Source organism: Salmo trutta, chromosome 12 (assembly GCF_901001165.1).
Source record: "Salmo trutta chromosome 12, fSalTru1.1, whole genome shotgun sequence".
NCBI lineage: Eukaryota > Metazoa > Chordata > Actinopteri > Salmoniformes > Salmonidae > Salmo > Salmo trutta.
In genome coordinates, this window is record NC_042968.1 from 64,654,476 (window position 1) to 64,675,655 (window position 21,180).

General features: G+C 44.6%; 1 protein-coding gene across 13 annotated transcripts in view; it reads left to right on the forward strand.

Moving 5' to 3' along the window:
* Positions 1 to 21,180, forward strand: part of cacna1bb (calcium channel, voltage-dependent, N type, alpha 1B subunit, b) — a 210,060-nt gene that overhangs the window by 158,580 nt on the left and 30,300 nt on the right. For 7 of the 13 annotated variants that reach the window (XM_029769129.1, XM_029769138.1, XM_029769132.1 and 4 more), the window contains 11 exons: positions 3,945 to 4,146; positions 5,176 to 5,340; positions 7,028 to 7,138; positions 10,294 to 10,377; positions 11,036 to 11,038; positions 11,322 to 11,438; positions 12,233 to 12,298; positions 13,351 to 13,442; positions 13,660 to 13,810; positions 14,128 to 14,255; positions 16,732 to 16,828. In XM_029769129.1, coding sequence (XP_029624989.1) covers positions 3,945 to 4,146; positions 5,176 to 5,340; positions 7,028 to 7,138; positions 10,294 to 10,377; positions 11,036 to 11,038; positions 11,322 to 11,438; positions 12,233 to 12,298; positions 13,351 to 13,442; positions 13,660 to 13,810; positions 14,128 to 14,255; positions 16,732 to 16,828 — 1,216 coding nt within the window. Of the gene's footprint in view, positions 1 to 3,944; positions 4,147 to 5,175; positions 5,341 to 7,027; positions 7,139 to 10,293; positions 10,378 to 11,035; positions 11,039 to 11,321; positions 11,439 to 12,232; positions 12,299 to 13,350; positions 13,443 to 13,659; positions 13,811 to 14,127; positions 14,256 to 15,860; positions 15,958 to 16,731; positions 16,829 to 21,180 lie in introns of all 13 variants that reach the window. The other 6 variants (XM_029769131.1, XM_029769133.1, XM_029769142.1 and 3 more) reach the window with 3 other exon arrangements.

Below are 21,180 nucleotides of genomic sequence, written 5' to 3' on the forward strand. Positions count from 1 at the left end.
TTCCAATTGAAGGTCAACCCCATAAACTAAACATAGAACTAGACATACTAGAAAAACATAGAAATATACTAACATAGAACATATCCCAAAAACCCCAGAACACTCTAAACAAACACCCCTCTTACATAATAACATAACCCAACAAACCCCGAACCACGTCCTGACCAAACTACAATAACAAATAACCCCTTTACTGGTCAGAACGTGACAGTAAGTGCGTTTCTTCATGTTGTTCATTACTACAAAGATCTTCTAAATGACCAAAATGTAAATGGAACTTTAAAATATATTTTTTTATATAATTTACTTGAAAAACATCATAAATGTTTAATGATGAAAAAATATATAATGTAAACAATTACTTAACTAACCTCTGCCTAAACAAATTATACTTTATATGTGATATTACCTAAAGAAAATTGAGTTGCTTGAACTCAAATCAAATGTTGAGAGAAAAAATAAATAATTGTACTTACTAAGAATTTTGAGCAAATGTAATTTTTAACCCTTTGCTATGAGACTCAAATTGAGCTCAGGTGCATCCTTTTTCCATTGATCATCCTTGAGATGATTCTACAACTTGATTGGAGTCCACCGGTGGTAAATTAAATTGATTGGACATGATTTGGAAAGGCACATACCTGTATATATTAGGTCCCACAGTTCACAGTGCATGTCAGAGATAAAACCAAACCATGAGGTTGAAGGAATTGTCCGTAGAGCGCCGAGACAGGATTGCATCGAGGCGAAGGGTACCAAAAAGTGTCTGCTGCATTAAAGGTCTCCAAGAACACAGTGGCCTCCATCATTCTTAAATGGAAGAAATTTGGAACCACCAAGACTTCCTAGAGCTGACTGCCCGGCCAAACTGAGCAGTCGGTGGAGAAGGGCCTTGGTCAGGGAGGTGACCAAGAACCCGATGGTCACTCTGACAGTGCTCTAGAGTTCCCCTGTGGAGATGGGAGCACCTTCCAGAAGGACAACCATCCCTGCAGCACTCCACCAATCAGGCCTTTATGGTATAGTGGCCAGATGGAAGCCACTCCTCAGTAAAAGGCACATGACAGCCCGATTGGAGTTTGCCAAAAGGCACGTAAAACTCTCAAACCATGAGAAACATGATTCTCTGCTCTGATAAAACCAAGATTGAACTCTTTGGCCTGAATGCCAAGGGTCATGTCTGGAGGAAACCTGGCACCATCCCTACGGTGAAGCATGGTGGTGGCAGCATCATACTGTGGGAATGTTTTTCAGTGGCAGGAACTGTGAGACTAGTTAGGATCGAGGGAAAGATGAACAGAGAAAAGTACAGACAGAGAGATCCTTGATGAAAACCTGCTCCAGAGTGCTCAGGACCTCAGACTGGCACTAAGGTTAACAATCCAACAGGACAACGACCCTAAGCACACAGCCAAGACAACGCAGGAGTGGCTTCGGGACAAGTCTCTGAATGTTGTTGAGTGGCCGATTGAACCCGATCGAACATCTCTGGAGAGACCTGAAAATAGCTGTGCCGCTACGCTCCCCATCCAACCTGACAGAGCTTGAGAGGATCTGCAGAGAAGAGTGGGAGAAACTCCCCGAATACAGATGTGCCAAGCTTGTAGCTTCATACCCAAGACGACTCAATGCTATAATCGCTGCCAAAGGTGCTTCAACAAAGTACTGAGTAAAGGGTCTGAATACTTATGTAAATGTAATATTTCAGTTTAATTTTTTTATAAATTATCAAAAATGCTTTGTCATTATGAGGTATTGTTTGTTGATTAATGAGTGAAAAAAATTATTTCATCAATTTTAGAATAAGGCTGTAACAAAATGTGGAATAGTCAAGAGGTATAAATTCTTTCTGAAGTCACTGATAAGGATACAGTATGTGTTGTACAAGCATGTTGTGAAATAAAATGGTGAACCTGGAGAACATTCTATTATTCCATGCTTTATAATAATACTCCCTGCTGTACTCAATTATGGGAGGTGACAGATCAATGTTGGACATGCTTTGTTCCAGTAAATGTATAGAATTTTATTTCACAACATGCTTGTACAATTCATATCCTTATCAGTGCCTTCAGAAAGTATTTACACCCCTTGACTTTTTTCACATTTTGTTGTGTTACAGCCTAAATTTAATAAAAAATTACATTTAGATTGTGTGTCACTGGCCTACACACAATACCCCATAATGTCAAAGTGGAATTATTTTTTTATAATTTTTTACAAATTAATAAAAAATTATGAAATGTCTTGAGTCAGTAAGTGTTCAACCACTTTGTTTTGGCAAGCCTAAATAAGTTCAGGAGTAAATATTTGCTTAACAAGTCACATAGTAAGTTGCATGGACTCACTCTGTGTGCAATAATAGTGTTTAACATGATTTTTGAATGACTACCTCATCTCTGTATCCCACACATAGAATTATCTGTAAGGTTCCTCAGTCGAGCAGTGAATTTCAAACACTGATTCAACCACAAAGACCAAGGAAGTTTTCCGTTGCCTCACAAAGAAGGGGACATAAGAATAAGCAGACATTGAATATCCCTTTGAGCATGGTGAAGTTGTTAATTACACTATGGATGGTGGATCAATCCACCCAGTCACTACAAGATACAGGCGTCCTTCCTAACTCAGTTGCTGCAGAGGAAGGAAGGCCAACAGTGACTTTTTAACAGTTACATAGTTGAATGGTTGTGATAGGAGAAAACTGAGGATGGTTCAACAACATTGTAGTTACTCCACAAAACTAACCAAAATGGCAGAGTGAAAAGAAGAAATCCTTACAGAATGCAAATATTCCAAAACATGCAAGCAATAATGCACTAAAGTAAAATGGCAAAGAAATTAGCTTTATGTCCTGAATACAAAGCGTTACGTTTGGGGCAAATCCAACACAACACATCACTATTTTCAATCATGGTGGTAGCTGCATCATGTTATGGGTATGCTTCTCACGGGCAAGGACAAGGGACATTTCTAAAAATAAAAATTAACGCAACAGTGCTAAGTACAGGCAAAATCCTAACGGAAAACCTGGATCAGTCTGCTTTCCAACAGACACCGTGAGACAAATTCACATTTCAACAAGACAATAACCAAACCTAAAACACAAGGCCATTGTCTTGCTTACCAAGACAATATTCAATGTTCCTGAGTGGGCTAGTTACAGTTTTGGCTTAAAATCATCTTGACAATCTATGGCAAGACTTGAAAATGGCTGTCTAGCAATGATAAACAAACATCTTGACAGAGCTTGAAGAATTTTAAGAAGAAGAATGCGCAAATATTGCACAATCAAGGTGTGCGAAGCTCTTAGATACTTACCCAGAAAGACTCACAGCTGTAATCGCTACCAAAGGTGATTCTAACATGTATTGACTCAGGAGTGTAAATACTTATGTATATAGAAGATTTCTGCATTTCATTTCCAATACATTTGCAAAAAAAAGAAAATCACTTTGTCATTATGCCATATTGTGTGTAGATGGGTGGGAAAAAATTGACAACACAACAAAATGTGGAATAGGTCAAGGGGCATGAATACTTTCTGAAGGCACTGTATGTGCCCTCCCTTGGCTTCCATCTGTATTGGCTATAACAATTAAGCTGTTAGGATAGGATAAACTGTAATGTCCTCCAGAGGGAAATTGTCTTAGACACCCAATATTGCTGTATACTAAAGCACTGTACATTACTTAACATATGCACAATAGTTGCATGTTTGTCTTCTTAGTTCAGTGTAATTGGCATTGTCTCATGTTTGTGTAGACCTGGGGTGAAGTTTCCTCTAGATATGGTTCTAGGATCAGCTTCCCCTCCCCCAATCCTAACCCTAACCATTAGTGTGAAAAATGCGAAACTGACACAAGTTCAGCCACTAGGGCCACATTTACCCTGCCCCTTTTCACATATAAATAAATGCCTCTGTGTTTGCCTGTTCTCTCCAGGGTCCTAAAGCATTCTGTGGATGCCACCTATGAGGACCAGGGTCCCAGCCCAGGCTTCCGTATGGAGACCTCTATCTTCTATGTGGTCTACTTTGTGGTCTTTCCCTTCTTCTTCGTCAACATCTTTGTGGCTCTCATCATTATCACCTTCCAGGAACAGGGAGACAAGGCCATGTCAGAGTGTAGTCTGGAGAAGAACGAGGTACACAAACACACACACACACACACCTTCCAGGAGCAGGGAGACAAGGCCATGTCAGAGTGTAGTCTGGAGAAGAACGAGGGACAATATGCTGTCTGAACACACGCAATCACACACAGAGAGAGAAAGACACCACATACACACAAACACACACACATGGAGAGAAAAACACACACACATACACACACACAAACACTCAAACCTAGTTGCCTGGTACCCAAAAGGTACTTTTTGATTCAACTTGCACAGACAGTTGTTAATACAAGGCCAAGTCATTCCTGCCAGTCCTCTGTTGAAACCGGCCCAGTGTTGGATCTCTCAACACCTGTCACAGCACCTGTGGACTTATTTCAGCTGATTTCCTTGCTAGCCTGTTTTTTCCCTCAAAACACATCAACACAAAAGAACAGCAACACACCTGTGAAGCAACCAGCCCAGTGTAGTCCATCCAGCTCTCTCTATTTCCTACATCATAGAGAGTTTCACTTAGTGTGTCTCAAATGGCACCCTATTCCATGTATGGTGCACTATAAAGGGAATAGGGTGCCACTTGGGACACAGATTCTGTGCTTCAGGTTGGTAAACTACTGGCGAGTGATCAGAGAGACTGGTTTTGCTACCTTGTGTCAAGATATTAAACACGTCTGGAAACTGTTGGGATGCAGGCCAGAGCCTGTGGGACGTTAGTTTTGATGTTTTTAATTTGATTGTACCTTGGTCCTTACTAGGGTTGCAAAATTCCCAAACTCCTGATTGAAAAAAAAAAGAAAGTGGATTTCTTCAAAGTTCCCGGAATTTTGTAGCCTTAGTTGTTACTTTATGTTTTGCTTTTTTTTATACTAATTATCAGGGTTTGAACAATATCAGATCTGATTAGGGAGATGAGTGAGTTTCACAAACTCTTACATAAGATACTTCTAAGATAATCTTATAATGTTTTTTTATGTACTTTGTTCCCTCCCTCGCTCTATCCTGCCTCATCCCTCTTTGTCTCCCTCCGTCCCTCTGTCCCTCCCACCTCCAACACAGAGAGCTTGTATCGACTTTGCCATCAACGCCAAGCCTCTGACGCGCTACATGCCAGCAGACAAGCAGTCGTTCCAGTATAAGATGTGGCAGTTTGTGGTGTCGCCGCCCTTTGAGTACTCCATCATGACCATGATCGCACTGAACACTGTGGTGCTGATGATGAAGGTCAGTGACGCCTCCCACACACCAGGGGCGCTGATATTTGGTGGTTCTGAAATCTGATCCTCGATCTGTTGTAAGGGAAAATGTCTACCTTGAGCGGGATAACTTCTTTAATGAGTCTGACACGAAGGATATACTGCTTTGTCGAGACAAGGCCCAAATCCCTGTCATGCGCGTGAAGAAAAGATGGAGAAAAAGGGGGAGGAGGGCGAGGTGCCTTGTAAGAATTCACAGACGAATGGGTAAATCACCACTTCCCTCTGTATTATTGGCCAACGTGCAATCATAGGAAAACAAACTGGACGATCAACGATTAAACTATCCTACCAACGGGACCTTGAAAACTGTAATATCTTATGTTTCGCCGAGATGTGGCCGAATGGCGACACGGATAATATAGAGCTGGCTGGCTTCTCCGTGCATTGGCAGGACAGAGCAGCTACGTCTAGTAAAATGAGGGACCGGGGTATGTGTCTATTTGTCAGTAACTGCTGGTGTGCAATGTCTAATATTAAAGATGTCTCAAGGTATTGCTCGCCTGAGGTAGAATACCTCATGATAAGCTGTAGACCACACTACCTACAGTACCAAGAGAGTTCTCATCTATATTATTTGTAGCTATCTATTTACCACCACAAACTGATGCTGGCACTAAGACCGCATTCAACGAGTGGCATAAGTCCATAAGCAAACAAGAAAAAATGTACATACAGAAGTGGCGCTCCTAGTGGCCGGGGACATTATTGCAGGCAAACTTAAATCCATTTTACCTCATTTCTACCAGCATGTCACCTTTACTGGGGCCCCTCAGGGGTGCATGCTTAGTCCCCTCCTGTACTGCCTGTTCACTCACAACTGCGTGTCCAAGCACGACTCCAACACCATCATTAAGTTTGCTGAAGACACAACAGTGGTAGGCCTGATCACCAACAACAATGAGACAGCCTATAGGGAGGAGGTCAGAGACCTGGAAGTGTGGTGCCAGGACAACAACCTCTCCCTCAATGTAAGAAAGACAAAGGAGCTGATCGTGGACTACAGGAAAAGGAGGGCCGAACAGGCCCCAATTAACATAGACGGGGCTGAAGTGGAGTGGGTCGAGAGTTTCAAGTTCCTTGGTGTCCACATCACCAACAAACTATCATAGTCCAAACACACCAAGACAGTTGTGAAGAGGGCACGACAACACCTTTTCCCCCTCAGGAGACTGAAAAGGTTTGGCATGGGTCCCCAGATCCTCAAGAAGTTCTACAGCTTCACCATTGAGAGGATCCTGACTGGTTGCATCACCGCCTGGTATGGCAACTGCTCGGCATTTGACCGTAAGGCGCTCCGGAGGGTAGTGCGTACGGCCCAGTACATCACTGGGGCCAAGATTCCTGACATCCAGGATCTACAGTACCGGAGCGCCAAGTCTAGGACCAAAAGGCTCCTTAACAGCTTCTACCCACAAGACTGCTGAACAATTTATCAAGTGGCCACCCGGACTTGTGTACTATAGGTGTGTGTGCGTGTGCGTGTGACAGATTGACAGAAAGATGAGGAAAGAGGGGAAGGATCACTTTCACAAGTATTGCAATGGTACAGTATGTCTGTAGGACATTGGAAATGGGCATGCCCATTATCATTTCACTCATGTTCAGTGGGAGTGAAAGTTGACCTCTGACGTCTTCCTGACCTCTGCCCTCAGTTTCACGGGGCTCCGGAGCTGTACGAGGCCATGCTGAAGTACCTGAACATCGTGTTCACAGCTCTCTTCACACTGGAGTGCATCCTCAAGATCATCGCCTTTGGACCACTGGTGAGCCTGCATCTGTCACGACTTCCGCCGAAGTCGGCCCCTCTCCTTGTTCGGGCGGCGTTTGGCGGTCGACGCCACCGGCTTACTAGTCACCACCGATCTATGTTTCCCTGTTCGTTTTGTTTTGTCTTAATTATTACACACCTGTTTAAACATGAACAATCACGGAAAAGACAGAAAGGGAAGCCAGAGGGTTGAATAAGGAACATAATCAGGGAATAGAAAACAGGTGTGTAATAATTAAGACAAAACAAAACGAACAGGGAAACATAGATCGGTGGTGACTAGTAAGCCGGTGACGTCGACCGCCGAATGCCGCCCGAACAAGGAGAGGGGTCGACTTCGGCGGAAGTCGTGACAGCATCGCTCCATACACAGCTGGAAATGGTCACTGTCTATCCAAGCATTTGGGAAGATAGGGTGTAGACTACTTTGGAATCACTAAAGGTGTCCTTTTTGGGAAAAATAGATAACTCTGGTTGGAGTACCACACACAAAAAAGGTGCTATCTAGAACCTAAAAGGGTTATTTGGCTGTCCCCATAGGAGAACCCTTTGAAGAACCTATGTTGGTGCCAGGTACAGTAGAACCCTTTTGATTCCAAGTAGAACCCTTTCCTCAGAGGGTTTTTACATGGAACCCAAAATGGTTCTACCTGGATGGGGACAGCCGAAGAACCATTTTGGAACCCTTTTTGCTAAGAGTGCAAGGTTGGAAAGAGAGAGAAACAGAGAGGCAGAGATAGAAAAAGGGGGACGTCGGGACAGAGTGATAAAGAGCGAGCCTTTGTGAGAACGTTGGTAGACTTTGGGTGTTGATGGATGTGGGACATTTTGAGGAAAAGGGGAGGGGGAATAGGATGAGGGTAAGCTGGCAAGCCTTTAGCAAGAGCCACGGGGGGAGAGCTGTGTGTGTGCATGACCCGAGCATGCATGCGTGTGTGTGTGTTGGGGATGACGCAACAGCTTCAGATGAGAGGATGAGGGTGGGAAGGTAAAGCAGAGGTGTGGGAGGGAGGGAGGGAGGGATAAATATCCCAGGCAGCGCCGGGCCGTCTGGTCCCTCAGCGAGGCATTTCATCTCCAGCTTCATCCCCACTTACCAGGCTCATGTATTAAATGGCTTTTCTCACACACCGCTTACCTCCACCTGTTCAGCACTTAGTACAGACGGATGGGCCTGCCTCCCCGCTCTCTCGCTCTCTTTCTCTCCCTCTCTCTTTCTGCCTTTCTTTCTCTCTCTCTCTCTCTCTCTCTCTCTCTCTCTTTCTCTCTCTCTCTCTCTCTCTCTCTCCAGGAGCCTCGTCCATTTTAAACCTTGGCTTCTCTAATCGTTGTGTTCCCCAGGAGGAGCATACGCTCACTGCCATGCCACCTGACAGATTAGGATGTCTGTGCCACTGTTTGGAAGCATCTGAGTGTGTGGGGAGGGGTGTGGTGTTTGCACCTTACATGGGGATAGGCAGGAGTAATTGAGTGCTTGAGTTCTCTAACTTGAGGACAAAACTCGATCTTTAACCAGAGATATTTTTTTCTTCTTCAAATACTGTAAAACTATTTGGTCTAAATGTTATCTTGAAGACAGCATTCATTTGATCTGACTGTTCAATTTGTACTTGTGCATTTGGTGGACACAACAAAAAAATAAACCAAGCCAAGCATCACAGTTTTGCTCCCTAAATTCCCTTTTCCCTCCATGTCTCACTCACTCAATAGTGTCCCGACCGCTTCCTACAGAAATAAATTCCTATAGAAACGGATCTAACTAATGGGATACACGAGCTACATTCCTTGGACGGAAGACAGTTTTATCACAAATTCTAAAAGGACTGGTTGACAGAAGTAGGGAAATACCGTATGTGTTCCAACACTGAGCTACAGTTTTGGAATAATTGTGTTATTTTCCGTTTATTGGCGACATTGCGGTTGTCACTAGTTACCACAGCCACAAAGTCGAATTGTCTATATCGTAAAAATCCATGAAAACAAACATTTGCTTTTTAGTCTACATTTTTGGTTTAAGCTTAATGTTAACAGTGTGGTTAAGGTCAGGGTAAGTCAGATTTTTTAAGATTTTAAGATTTTAAGTAGCAAAATTATAGATACCATCAGGGTTTATGACTTTGTGCTTGTAGTAACTAACGTTAGTGACGAGCCTACTTTGCGAACTGCTAGTGACATTTAGAATTGGTTAGCCCAGGCTATTACCCTAAACATGAACACGTTCCACGCTGACAATATGCAGAAACATTAGTTTGATAAAGACAGAGTGTATTTTCATCAGAATCATTAAGCCTAGGCATACTCTCCAAACAGATGTTCTGGAAATAATTCATCCCCATGCAGTGTCACAGATTATACGTGAAATAGGCATTTGAGGCAGCTTTTAATGAGTTGGTTTGAATTTCATTAAAGGGCCGTCCAGGTGGATGAAATATCTTGGCAAGGTAGAAATGCTCACTGACAGGGATGTACATTTGAGAGAAATAAGCTTGTTGTACGTATGGAACATTTCTGGTATCTTTTATTTCAGCTCATGAAACATGGGACCAACACTTAACGTGTTGCGTTTTATATTTTTGTTGAGTTTAATATAACAAGTTGATATTACAGTTTCAATAAATTAATCTTAAACGGCACTTTTTTGTTTTTATTGCAATTAGGATTTGTTACCTGTAAAAGGTTATGATGAATTAGGCATTGTTGCTCACTGTTGGCATGTAGATAATTGCGCAATTTTTTTCTTCCATTGCCACCCTTATTCTAAAAATAGCTTTTTTAATTATTGGAGTACTTGAGTACTCGAAAAATAATAATGAGAGTACTCGAACAGTCAAAAAAGGCCCAATGCGCATCCCTAGTTTGTAGGACTGTGTGGGAGTGTAAGCCTGTTTGTGCGTGTCAGCGAGTTAGTGACACACTGTAGGCTATAGATGGACGGCCCTTTAATGAAACTCAGACCAACTCATTAAACGTCGCCTCATTTGAGGAGCTAAGAAGACATGCTCTGTAGAGAGTGGCCTGAGAGAAAAGCATTTGAAGAGCAAGGGTTTGGTACTAATTACAATAAACCCTCTTTATCCTTCTCTCTCTCCCTCTCTCTCTCTCCCTCTCTCTCTCTCTCTCTCTCTCTTCTCTCTCTTCCCCTGTTTGCAGAATTACCTGAAGGCAGCCTGGAACGTGTTTGACTTTGTGACAGTTTTGGGGAGTATCACGGACATCTTGGTCACAGAGATTAAGGTAAGTTCTGCTACCATGTCCCTATGTAGTATCTTACTTTCTGTAAGAGCTGCTACAGTACAATGTGCCCATTCAACTTCTTATATGTAAAGACATCAGCCAAAAAGAGATACTCCTATATGCTGTCCTGCCTGTATGACTTCCCTCACAACTTTACTCCTTGAAGGAGGATGTTTTCAATGGAAAGTCATTTCACAAGGTTTAACCCAGTTACAGTACTGGTGGTGAGGTAATCAGTTGAAGTCAACAGCAGATCCTCCTAGAGAGCTGATGGGGATAGCTGAGAGCTTCCTGCCGGGACTGAGTACTCAGTGTCTCATGCTGGATGGATTAGTATGGAGCTGGGGACAGACAGAAGTGGCAGGTAGAGTTTGAAATGGGGATCAGGAAAAGCCTCTGTGTAGATTGCAGCACAGTAGCACTAAAGTGGATTGGAGTAGTCCGTTTTACTGTTTAACGCTCTTTGTGGAAGAAGTCTCTTTTTTTGTAGGATTTCTCTCCACGTCACTGTCAGTCTTTGTCTTCTCTCTCTCTCTCTCTGTTTTTTCTCTCTTTCTGTTGCTGTGTTTCCATCTTCTGCTATGATTTTACTGGCGCCTGCCCTTTGCCATCACTCTGCCAACCTCTGCCTCCTCTCTGACACTATGGGCCGCTCTAGACGGTAAGTGACTTTTCTTGTTCCCGCTGCTTTTGACTGTTCCCTTGGTGGCCAGTCTATCTTTTGGTCTTGGTCCTAACTTTTTCCTTAATCCTTGTATGTTATGTGGTGCAATAGTTATTCGATTACTTGAAGCAGTTACATAAATGGATAGGTAGACACTCTTCACTTCACAGAAAATGGATCTGCTTCACGGAGCCCCTTTGCTAACCTCAGCCATTCTTAGTGTAACCCAGATCTGTTCCAGGACCAGTATGAATGTTACGGTTTGTGTCTCCTCCTGCAGGACAAGCTGATCAACCTGAGTTTCCTGAGGCTTTTCAGGGCGGCCAGGCTCATCAAGCTATTGAGGCAGGGCTATACCATCCGCATCCTGCTGTGGACCTTTGTCCAGTCCTTCAAGGTGAGTCACTGACCCCTGACCTCTTAGAGTTGAGAATAACATGCTATTCATCTGATCAAATGAATGAATGTTAGGCCTATTCATTATGTTGCAATAATCGTAAGCACATCGAACTGTAAGCGGAAGTAAAGAAATACAATAAGGACATGTTTTGGGTTGCTTTCATATAATGGATCTTTGGATTGATAATGATGTTCATTTGGAGTCTTAAAGAAGTTTGTTCTATGGAGCCTCTCATAAACGTTTTGTCGTACAGAGAACAAGGGCACTGACAGCAATAGTTCATCTGATAGCAGGTTAAATGTGGGGTGATGAGAGATTTTAAGCCCCTATGAAAACGCATCGTTTTCATGGGCTTAGACCCAAGCCACTCCCTGTACCCGGACTTTGAACTACTCCCCTCTGGGCGCAGATATAGGGCACCCCTCGTCAGGAAAAACAGAACTAGACAATCATTGGTGCCAGGTGTGATATCCCTCCTAAATAGCTCGGGCTAATGTTCCTATCGACCCAGTAAGGCCAGCAGGCTCTTTTTATTGGTTACATGACACTGCAACAAAAATTCCCCATGGGGACAATAAAGTCAGTAAAGTAAAGTAGAGATAGATGCTGCAGTGTAAAAAGGTGGCTCTTTAGTTACAATGAATGTTTACCCGTCCCTTGTCTGGGATATACATATGTGAATAAGGAAATCAACTCTGCGGCTAAAGTTGGCTGCTCTGTCCCCTAATTGAGACTATTAAACCTCACTGGGATTTTAATTCCTCTTGGGTGTATGTGTTTTCTATTTCCAGGCCCTACCTTACGTCTGCCTCCTCATCGCTATGCTCTTCTTCATCTATGCCATCATCGGCATGCAGGTGAGTAATACCACACACACACACGCTCCTCTTTAACATATGGATCCAACCTTTCGAGTTGATTGCTCATTTAAACGGAAGCCATGGTGATAGACAAAATTGTAAAAATGCTGAATTGTATGCACAATGAGGGTATGTTCCCTCCACTAGATTAGCATGGCATTGTAAATCAATGGTAATTATGTCTTCTGGTAACAGAGCCGTCGTTTAATCAGCGATGCTGTTTAATGACTATGGTGCCCCGGAGGGCTTGATCAGGATACCCCCCCCCCATAATTAGTGACAAACTTAACACCAACAGTAGCTTATCTGGCTTTGTTATCATCAGGACTAACTGTGCTTCCCAAATGGCACGCTTTTCACTATGCGGTGCACTACATACCCCATGGGTCCTGGTCAAAAGTAGTGCGCTATAGAGGGAATATCAAAAGTAGTGCACTATATTGGGAATAGGGTGCCATTTGGGATGTACACTATAAGTGTAGATTTGGGTAGGATAGAGGACGTCGCCATGCCTTTGGATTCTCTTGTTATTAGATTATCAACATCTCTAGATAGCTATACAGCATAATCACTATACCTTCCGTACTCTATGCTTCACACCACACACACACACATACATACACACACACACACACACACACACACACACACACACACACACACACACACACACACACACACACACACACAGTCTTCTGCCTACCCTGGCACGATTTAAGAAAAATACTGATTCCTGGCAAAAGTGGCTAATGTGTTTTTGGGAGATAACATTACATTACATCATATCAAATCCTTCAAATGCTGATACATTCAGCTCTAGCTCTTCCTTATACAAATCACTCACCCATTGCTTACTCACACGTACTGTATGTGCGTTTGAAATGGCACCATATCCCATACATAGTGCACTACTTCCTACCAGGACCCATAGAGCTCTGGTTAAAAGGCACTCACTATATAGGGAATAGGGGCCCATTTGGGACGTAACCATAGATAGCAAACAGGGAATCCCTCTTAACTGCCACGCCGGCCCTTTCTGCTTCCTTCAGGTGTTTGGAAACATTGAGCTGAATGAGGAATCGGCCATCAACCACCACAACAACTTCCAGACCTTCTTTCAGGCTCTGATGCTTCTGTTCAGGTGGCCATGCCTCCACATTCTCCATCTTCTTCCTGTTCTATTAGACGTTTTCTCACGTATCTGTCTGTTCTTCATATTGCAAAGTAATGTAGTAAAATAGACATGTAGTTCCTTATGCCCATGGTGGTGTTTGTGATGGATTTACTGTGTAGTTTCCAATGATGTGTATATGTTTATATATACCATGTGTGCGTGTGTGTCTCTGTGTGTGTCGCAGGAGTGCAACAGGCGAGGCGTGGCATGAGATCATGCTGTCGTGTCTGAGTAACCGTCCGTGTGATAAACTGTCAGGGTCTGGAGGGAAGGAGTGTGGCAGTGACTTTGCTTACTTCTACTTTGTCTCCTTCATCTTCCTCTGCTCCTTCCTGGTCAGTATGGGCCATCGCAAATGAATGACCATTCAGAATGTCCAATGTCCAAGGAATGACCAATGATCAGCAATGAATAACCGTTCAGCATACAGTCACGTACAGTATCTCCTCACATATGCATGCACGTTACCTACACAGTGCTCACCTACGCTCTCTTACTCTGATGAAAGGGTCCAATTATTATTGGTTAGTCCCTTCTTGTTGGCCAGTGGAGTCTTCTCTGTCGCTGTGATACAATGTTGTTGACCACAACTTGACCACTGCGATTGAAACTCTTACCTCCCACCTCTCCACCTCCCTCTTTCTCCCTCCAGATGCTCAACCTGTTTGTGGCGGTCATCATGGATAACTTTGAGTACCTGACCAGAGACGCCTCCATCCTGGGGCCTCACCACCTGGACGAATTTATCCGCGTCTGGGCCGAGTACGACCCTGCTGCCTGGTACGTATCATTAATCCTCCTAAAGGTGATTATTTTCTCTCTTTGTCAAGACAGCGTCAGTTTCAGGTTCAGTGGTGACGAGGTGAAGGTAGGAGATGAGGGGTGGAAGTGGCAGTGGTTGTCGGGGGTATAGAAAATAGTCGCCGACACAACAAAGTTGTCTCTAAGTTCCAGTGGGATGACTCTGTGACGTTTGACGACGTTTGACCGTCAGGGAGGGCACTTCCTGAGTGACGTTAAGACGGGCCCTGGAGTGCCGACTAGGGCCCCACAGGCAGACTGATGCATGTAAATCCATGGTTACACTCCATCCGCTAGGCTCCCCTCACTAAGCTGGCGGCTCCAAAGCTCCTCTCTGTCTGTCATTCAAATCACACAACACAGCTTTATCTGTCTCCACCGCTTCCCAAAGTCTTCACCAGAAACCATCGAGAAATACTGGAACTCTTAAGAGCAAAAATAAAACGTTTGGCTGATTTGCACCAGGAAGAGAAGTCCCAAATGTCATAATTGCCACTCTATTCCCTATGGGCCCTAGTCAAAAGTAGTGCACTATATAGGGAATAGGGTGCCATTTGGGACATAGATCCAGACTCTGTTGCTCAGTCTCATCACCTGTGGCCCTCCGATGTTAGACACAGCCATTAAGGGGAGGAATCATCCCAGGCTCGTGGTAATGACTGGAGCGGAATCGGTGGAATGGTATCAAATACGCCAAACACATGTTTTCCATGTGGTTGATGCCATTCCATTTGCTCAGTTCCAGTCATTATTATGAGCCGTCCTCCCATCAGCAGCCTCCACTGGTCCCAAATAACCTCCCAGTAACCATGTAGTCATGTATGACTATAGATAGGTAAGCTTGTTATTTATAAACTGAGTTTACAAAACATTAAGAACACCTGCTCTTTCCATGACATAGACTGACCTGGTGAAAGCTATAATCCCTTAATGATGTCACTTGTTAAATCCACTTCAATCAGTGTCGATTAAGGGGAGGAGACAGGTTGAGGAAGGAGTTTTAAGCCTTGAGATAATTGAGACATAGATTGTGTAAGTGTGTCATTCAAAGGGTGAATGGGCAAGATGTAAGATTTCAGTGCCTTTGAACGGTGTATGGTAGTAGGTGACAGGCGCACCGGTTTGAGTGTGTCAAGAACTGCAACGCTGCTGGAATTTTCACACTCAACCGTTTCCCGTGTGTATCAAGAATGGTCCACCACCCAAAGACATCCAGCCAACTTGACACAACTCTGTGAAGCATTGGAGTCAACATGGGCCAGCATCCCTGTGGAACGCTTTCAACACCTTGTAGAGTCCATGCCCCAAAGAATTTAGGCTGTTCTGAGGGGCAAAGGGAGTGCAACTGAATATTAAGAAGGTGTTTCCCACAGTTGTGTCAAGTTGGCTTGATGTCTTTGGGTGGTGGATCAAACATACAGGAAACGGTGTTCCAAATGTTTTGTATATCTGCGTTATCTACAGGTGTACTTTATTCAATGACCATGACTGCATAAAATGGAGGATATAATGTATATGTTAAGTCACAGGAGTAGAAATGGTGGTGTTTGTGTCCTAACCTCTTTTAACCTGTGTCTTTTACAGCGGAAGGATATGCTATCAGGATATGTACAAATTGTTGCGTTTTATCTCGCCTCCTCTCGGCTTAGGGAAGAAGTGCCCTAATAGGGTGGCCTACAAGGTTTGCAACCCCACACACCCCTTAATCATAAAGGGATGAGGTGGAAGTGGAAAATGAATGACTGTGAATGACTCCTAGGGCCAGAGATTCCACCACACACAAGCATACACCTTCCATACTAACCGGCTGGTGGGTAACCATGGGAACTAAAGGAAAACAATGCCACAATGTAGGTCTCGTTACGATATACTGGCCAGGCTTCCCCATCAAGTAATTTCTTCACCATACTGAATACAGTACAGTATGCTGTATGCAGTAGGCCTGTATGGTTTCTCGAAGTAGGCCCAAGAGACTGTTTAAACCAGTGCACACACCAAGTAAAGTAAAGGTTATGAGCATTGCGTGCATTGTTTCCTGCGTTCAGTTTGGTTACCGCTGATGTCTCGTAGCATGCAGAAACAGATGACATCTGAACAGTGAAGCCACAACCTCCCCCTGACATACTGAATATATACTGTACATGTCTCAATCCAACATCATGATCCTGCCATCCCGACATCTCTCCTCAGGGAATTCCCGGGAAAACACCCCACCCACCTCCTGTCCAATCCTGGGATACATCCCTGTCTTAGGCAGGACAGGGATGAGATCCCGCCCTGGAATCCACTGCCCTGGAGATCTAAAATAACACAGATTTCTGTTTTTGCTGTTTTCTCTACTGTTTTACCGTCTTCTTTTGGTCCTTTCTAACTCCGTCCTCCTCCAACCTTCTCTGGATACCCCCATCCCTCTCTTTGACCTCTGTGGTCTCCTGTGACATCTTCCCCTGTGAAGTGGCCGTATGACCTACCTTGATATGTACGAGATGCTCCGCCACATGTCCCCTCCGCTAGGTTTGGGAAAGAAATGCCCGCCCAGAATCGCCTATAAGGTAGACCCTTTCCCCCTCCTCTCCCTCTCACTTCTGCCGCTCACTCCCACCTGTCCTGTATCTCCCGGCTTCTGTCAGACTGTCACAGCCACTTCCTGCTGGGCTCTTGTTTTTTCCTCGTTGTTGCTCTTCCTGTCTGTTTGTGACATTCTCTTCTGCCTTCTGCTCCCTCTCAGCTTTTGGCGTTTAGTGTGCTCACTTCTCTGTCTGGCCATTTAGACTTGTTTTGTTTTTAGACAATGTTTTAATTATGTTCAACTAAGAAGAAATCAAGACAGACAGTTGACACAAGCCACACTATTACCAAGAAGTTAGCTAAAAACACATCGCAGGTTTTGAAAAATCACTGTTTGTACTTTGATGACATCATCTGACACATTCTTAGGACCTTTTCTTCCTATCGTTTTAACCAAACCCGCCGTTGTCACATAAAAGCGGATAATGACTATGAGGTTAAAAAGAGTTTGAGACATATGGTAGAGTAATAAACCTGTCCCCTCTTCTCCAATCTATACTCTATGGGCTGGGCTGGGCTGTGTTGAGCAGCAGTATTTAAGGAGGTTTTATTGTGGACCAAGGTAAATCTGGTTCAGCCCTCAGGTACACCCTGTGTATGGCATTTACCTCTGAGTGTGGTACTTACTATGAGTGGCTCCAGCGTGTACACAGCTGTCTAGATGAATCATGGTTAAGACAGCCCTAGCCGTGCCCTGGATAAAAACGTCTGCCAAGTGACTAGTTGGATCTGACGTGTGTGGGGTCTCCAAATATAACTCCTGCTTTAGAGAGATTAATGAACAGGGAGAAATGAGAGAGAGCGAAGCTAGCCCTTTTTTTTACATCTCATTTTTACTTTCTTCTTTCTTTCCTTTGCTGTTGTGGAAAATGCATCTCGCTCAACTCCCTCCTTAATGAACGCAGAGGTTCCTGTGTGTCTCTGTTGTCCCTCTGTCACCCTCTGTTTATAACTCCTCTGTTGTCCCTCTGTCACCCTCTGTTTATAACTCCTCTGTTGTCCCTCTGTCACCCTCTGTTTATAACTCCTCTGTTGTCCCTCTGTCACCCTCTGTTTCTAACTCCTCTGTTGTCCCTCTGTCACCCTCTGTTTCTAACTCCTCTGTTGTCCCTCTGTCACCCTCTGTTTATAACTCCTCTGTTGTCCCTCTGTCACCCTCTGTTTCTAACTCCTCTGTTGTCCCTCTGTCACCCTCTGTTTATAACTCTTCTGTTGTCCCTCTGTCACCCTCTGTTTATAACTCCTCTGTTGTCCCTCTGTCACCCTCTGTTTATAACTCCTCTGTTGTCCCTCTGTCACCCTCTGTTTATAACTCCTCTGTTGTCCCTCTGTCACCCTCTGTTTCTAACTCCTCTGTTGTCCCTCTGTCACCCTCTGTTTCTAACTCCTCTGTTGTCCCTCTGTCACCCTCTGTTTATAACTCTTCTGTTGTCCCTCTGTCACACTCTGTTTATAACTCCTCTGTTGTCCCTCTGTCACCCTCTGTTTATAACTCTTCTGTTGTCCCTCTGTCACACTCTGTTTATAACTCCTCTGTTCAATCAGTCACATTTATTTCTAAAGCCCTTTTTACATCAGCAGTTGTGTCAAAGTGCATATAAAGAAACCCAGCCTAAAACCCCAAAGGGCAAGCAATGCAGATTTACAACCATGCTTGCTAGGAAAAACTCCCTAGAAAGGCAGGAACCTAGGAAGAAACCTAGAGAGGAACCAGGCTCTGAGGGGTGGCCAGTCCTCTTTTGGCTGTGCCGGGTGGAGATTCTAAGAGTACATGGCTATTAAGGCCAGATCGTTCTTCAAGATGTTCATAGTCGACCAGCACTGTCAAATAATAATCACAGTGGTTATAGAGGGCACAACAGGTCAGCACCTCAGGAGTAAATGTCAATTGGCTTTTCATAGCCGAACATTCAGAGGTCGAGACAGCAGGTGCGGTAGAAAGAGGGAGGGGGAGAGAGAGGGTTGAAACAGCAGGTCTGGGATAATGTAGCATGTCTGGTGAACAGGTCAGGGTTCCATAGCCGCAGGCAGAACAGCAGAAACTGGATCAGCAGCACGACCAGGTGGACGGGACAACCAGGAGTCATCAGGCCAGGTGGTCCTAGGGCTCAGGTCCTCTGGGTGGGAGGGAGGGAGGGAAAGAAAATACCTGAGATCACACAGGACACCAGATAAGACAGGATAATTACACCAGATAAAGCAGACTGAATCCTAGCCCCCAGGCACATAGACTATTGTAGCATAGATACTAGGGACTGAGACAGGGAGGGTTGGGGGACACTGGACAGGGCCAACCAGGCAGGATATAACCACACCCACTTTGCCAAAGCACAGCCCCCACACCACCAAGACCTTCACCACCGCACAAGCCGGACAGGAAGATCACGTCAGTGACTCAACCCATTCAAGTTGAGTACGGTGAAAAAAGCCTGGCATGATGTGATGCGCCCTTCATAGGGATGGCATGGGAGAGCAAGCCAGTGACTGAGCCCCCATAATAGGGTCAGAGGCAGAGAATCCCAGTGGAGAGAGGGGAGCCAGCGAGGCAGAGCCAGCAAGGGGGGTTCGTCACTCCAGTGCCTTGCCGTTCACCTTCACACCCCTGGGCCAGAAAACACTCAATCATAGGACCCACTGAAGAGATGTGTCTTCAGTAAAGACTTAAAAGTTGAGATCGGCAGACTTCCAATAAAGTGTTGCTCTAAAGTAGAAAGCCCTGTCTCCAGCTGTTTGCTTAGAAATTCTAGGAACAACAAAAAGGAGGCCTGCGTCTTGTGACCCAAGCGTACGTGTAGGTATGTACGACAGGACCAAATCAGAGAGATAGGAAGAACTAGTCCATGTAGTGTTTTTGTAGGTTAACAGTAAAACCTTGAAATCACCCCTAGCCTTAACAGGAATCATGTGTAGAAATGCCATGCCTGGAGTAATATGATAAAACCTTTGGGTTCTTGTCAAGATTATAGCAGCTGTATTTAGCACTAGCAGAAGTTTATTTGGTGCTTTATCCGGGTATCCGGAGAGTAGAGCATTGCAGTAGTCTAATCTTGAAGTGACAAAAGCATGGATTAGCTTTTCTGCATCATTTTTGGGCAAAACGTTTCAGATTTTAGCAATGTTCTGAAGGTGGAAAAAAGCTACGCTTGAAAAATGTGTATATGTTTGTCTAAAGAGAGATCAGGGTCCAGAGTAACGCCAAGGTCCTTCACAGTTTTATTTGAGACGATTGTGCAACCATCAACATTCATTGTCAGCTCTGACAGCAGGTCTCTTTGTTTCTTGGTACAACAGAGGAATGACAGAGGGACAACAAGCATCTCTGTTTTGCCACCATCCACTTCCTTATGTCTGAAACACAGACTTCCAGGGTAGGCAGTTTTGTGGCTTCAACGTGTTTCATTGAAATGTACAGCTGTGTGTCGTCTGCATAGCATTGAAAATTGACATTGTATTTCCAAATACCATCACCAAGAGGTAGCATATAAAGTGAGAACAATAGTGGCCCTAGAACAGAACCTTGAGGAACACTGAAACATACCATTCATTTGTCAGAGGTCATAACATCCACAAAGACGAAGTGCGAGTCTAATATGAGTAATGGAGTCGCCAATGTCTAGGGTTTTAAATTTGTTGCTGCTAATGGTGGGAGGCTTCGGCGGCTCAGACCACATATCGGGTGGTGGAGAGATCTGAGAAGGCTCAGACCACGTATCGGGTGGTGGAGAGATCTGAGAAGGCTCAGACCACATATCGGGTGGTGGAGAGATCTGAGGCTCAGACCACGTATCGGGTGGTGGAGAGATCTGAGAAGGCTCAGACCACATATCGGGTGGTGGAGAGATCTGAGAAGGCTCAGACCACATATCGGGTGGTGGCGAGATCTGAGAAGGCTCAGACCACATATCGGGTGGTGGAGAGATCTGAGAAGGCTCAGACCACGTATCGGGTGGTGGAGAGATCTGAGAAGGCTCAGAGCACATATCGGGTAGTGGAGAGATCTGAGAAGGCTCAGACCACGTATCGGGTGGTGGAGAGATCTGAAAAGGCTCAGACCACATATCGGGTGGTAGAGAGATATGAGAAGGCTCAGACCACCTATCGGGTGGTGGAGAGATCTGAGAAGGCTCAGACCACGTATCGGGTGGTGGAGAGATCTGAGAAGGCTCAGACCACGTATCGGGTGGTGGAGAGATCTTCGAAGGCTCAGACCACGTATCGGGTGGTGGAGAGGTCTTCGAAGGCTCAGACCACGTATCAGGTGGTGGAGAGATCTGAGAAGGCTCAGACCACGTATCGGGTGGTGGAGAGATCTGAGAAGGCTCAGACCACATATCGG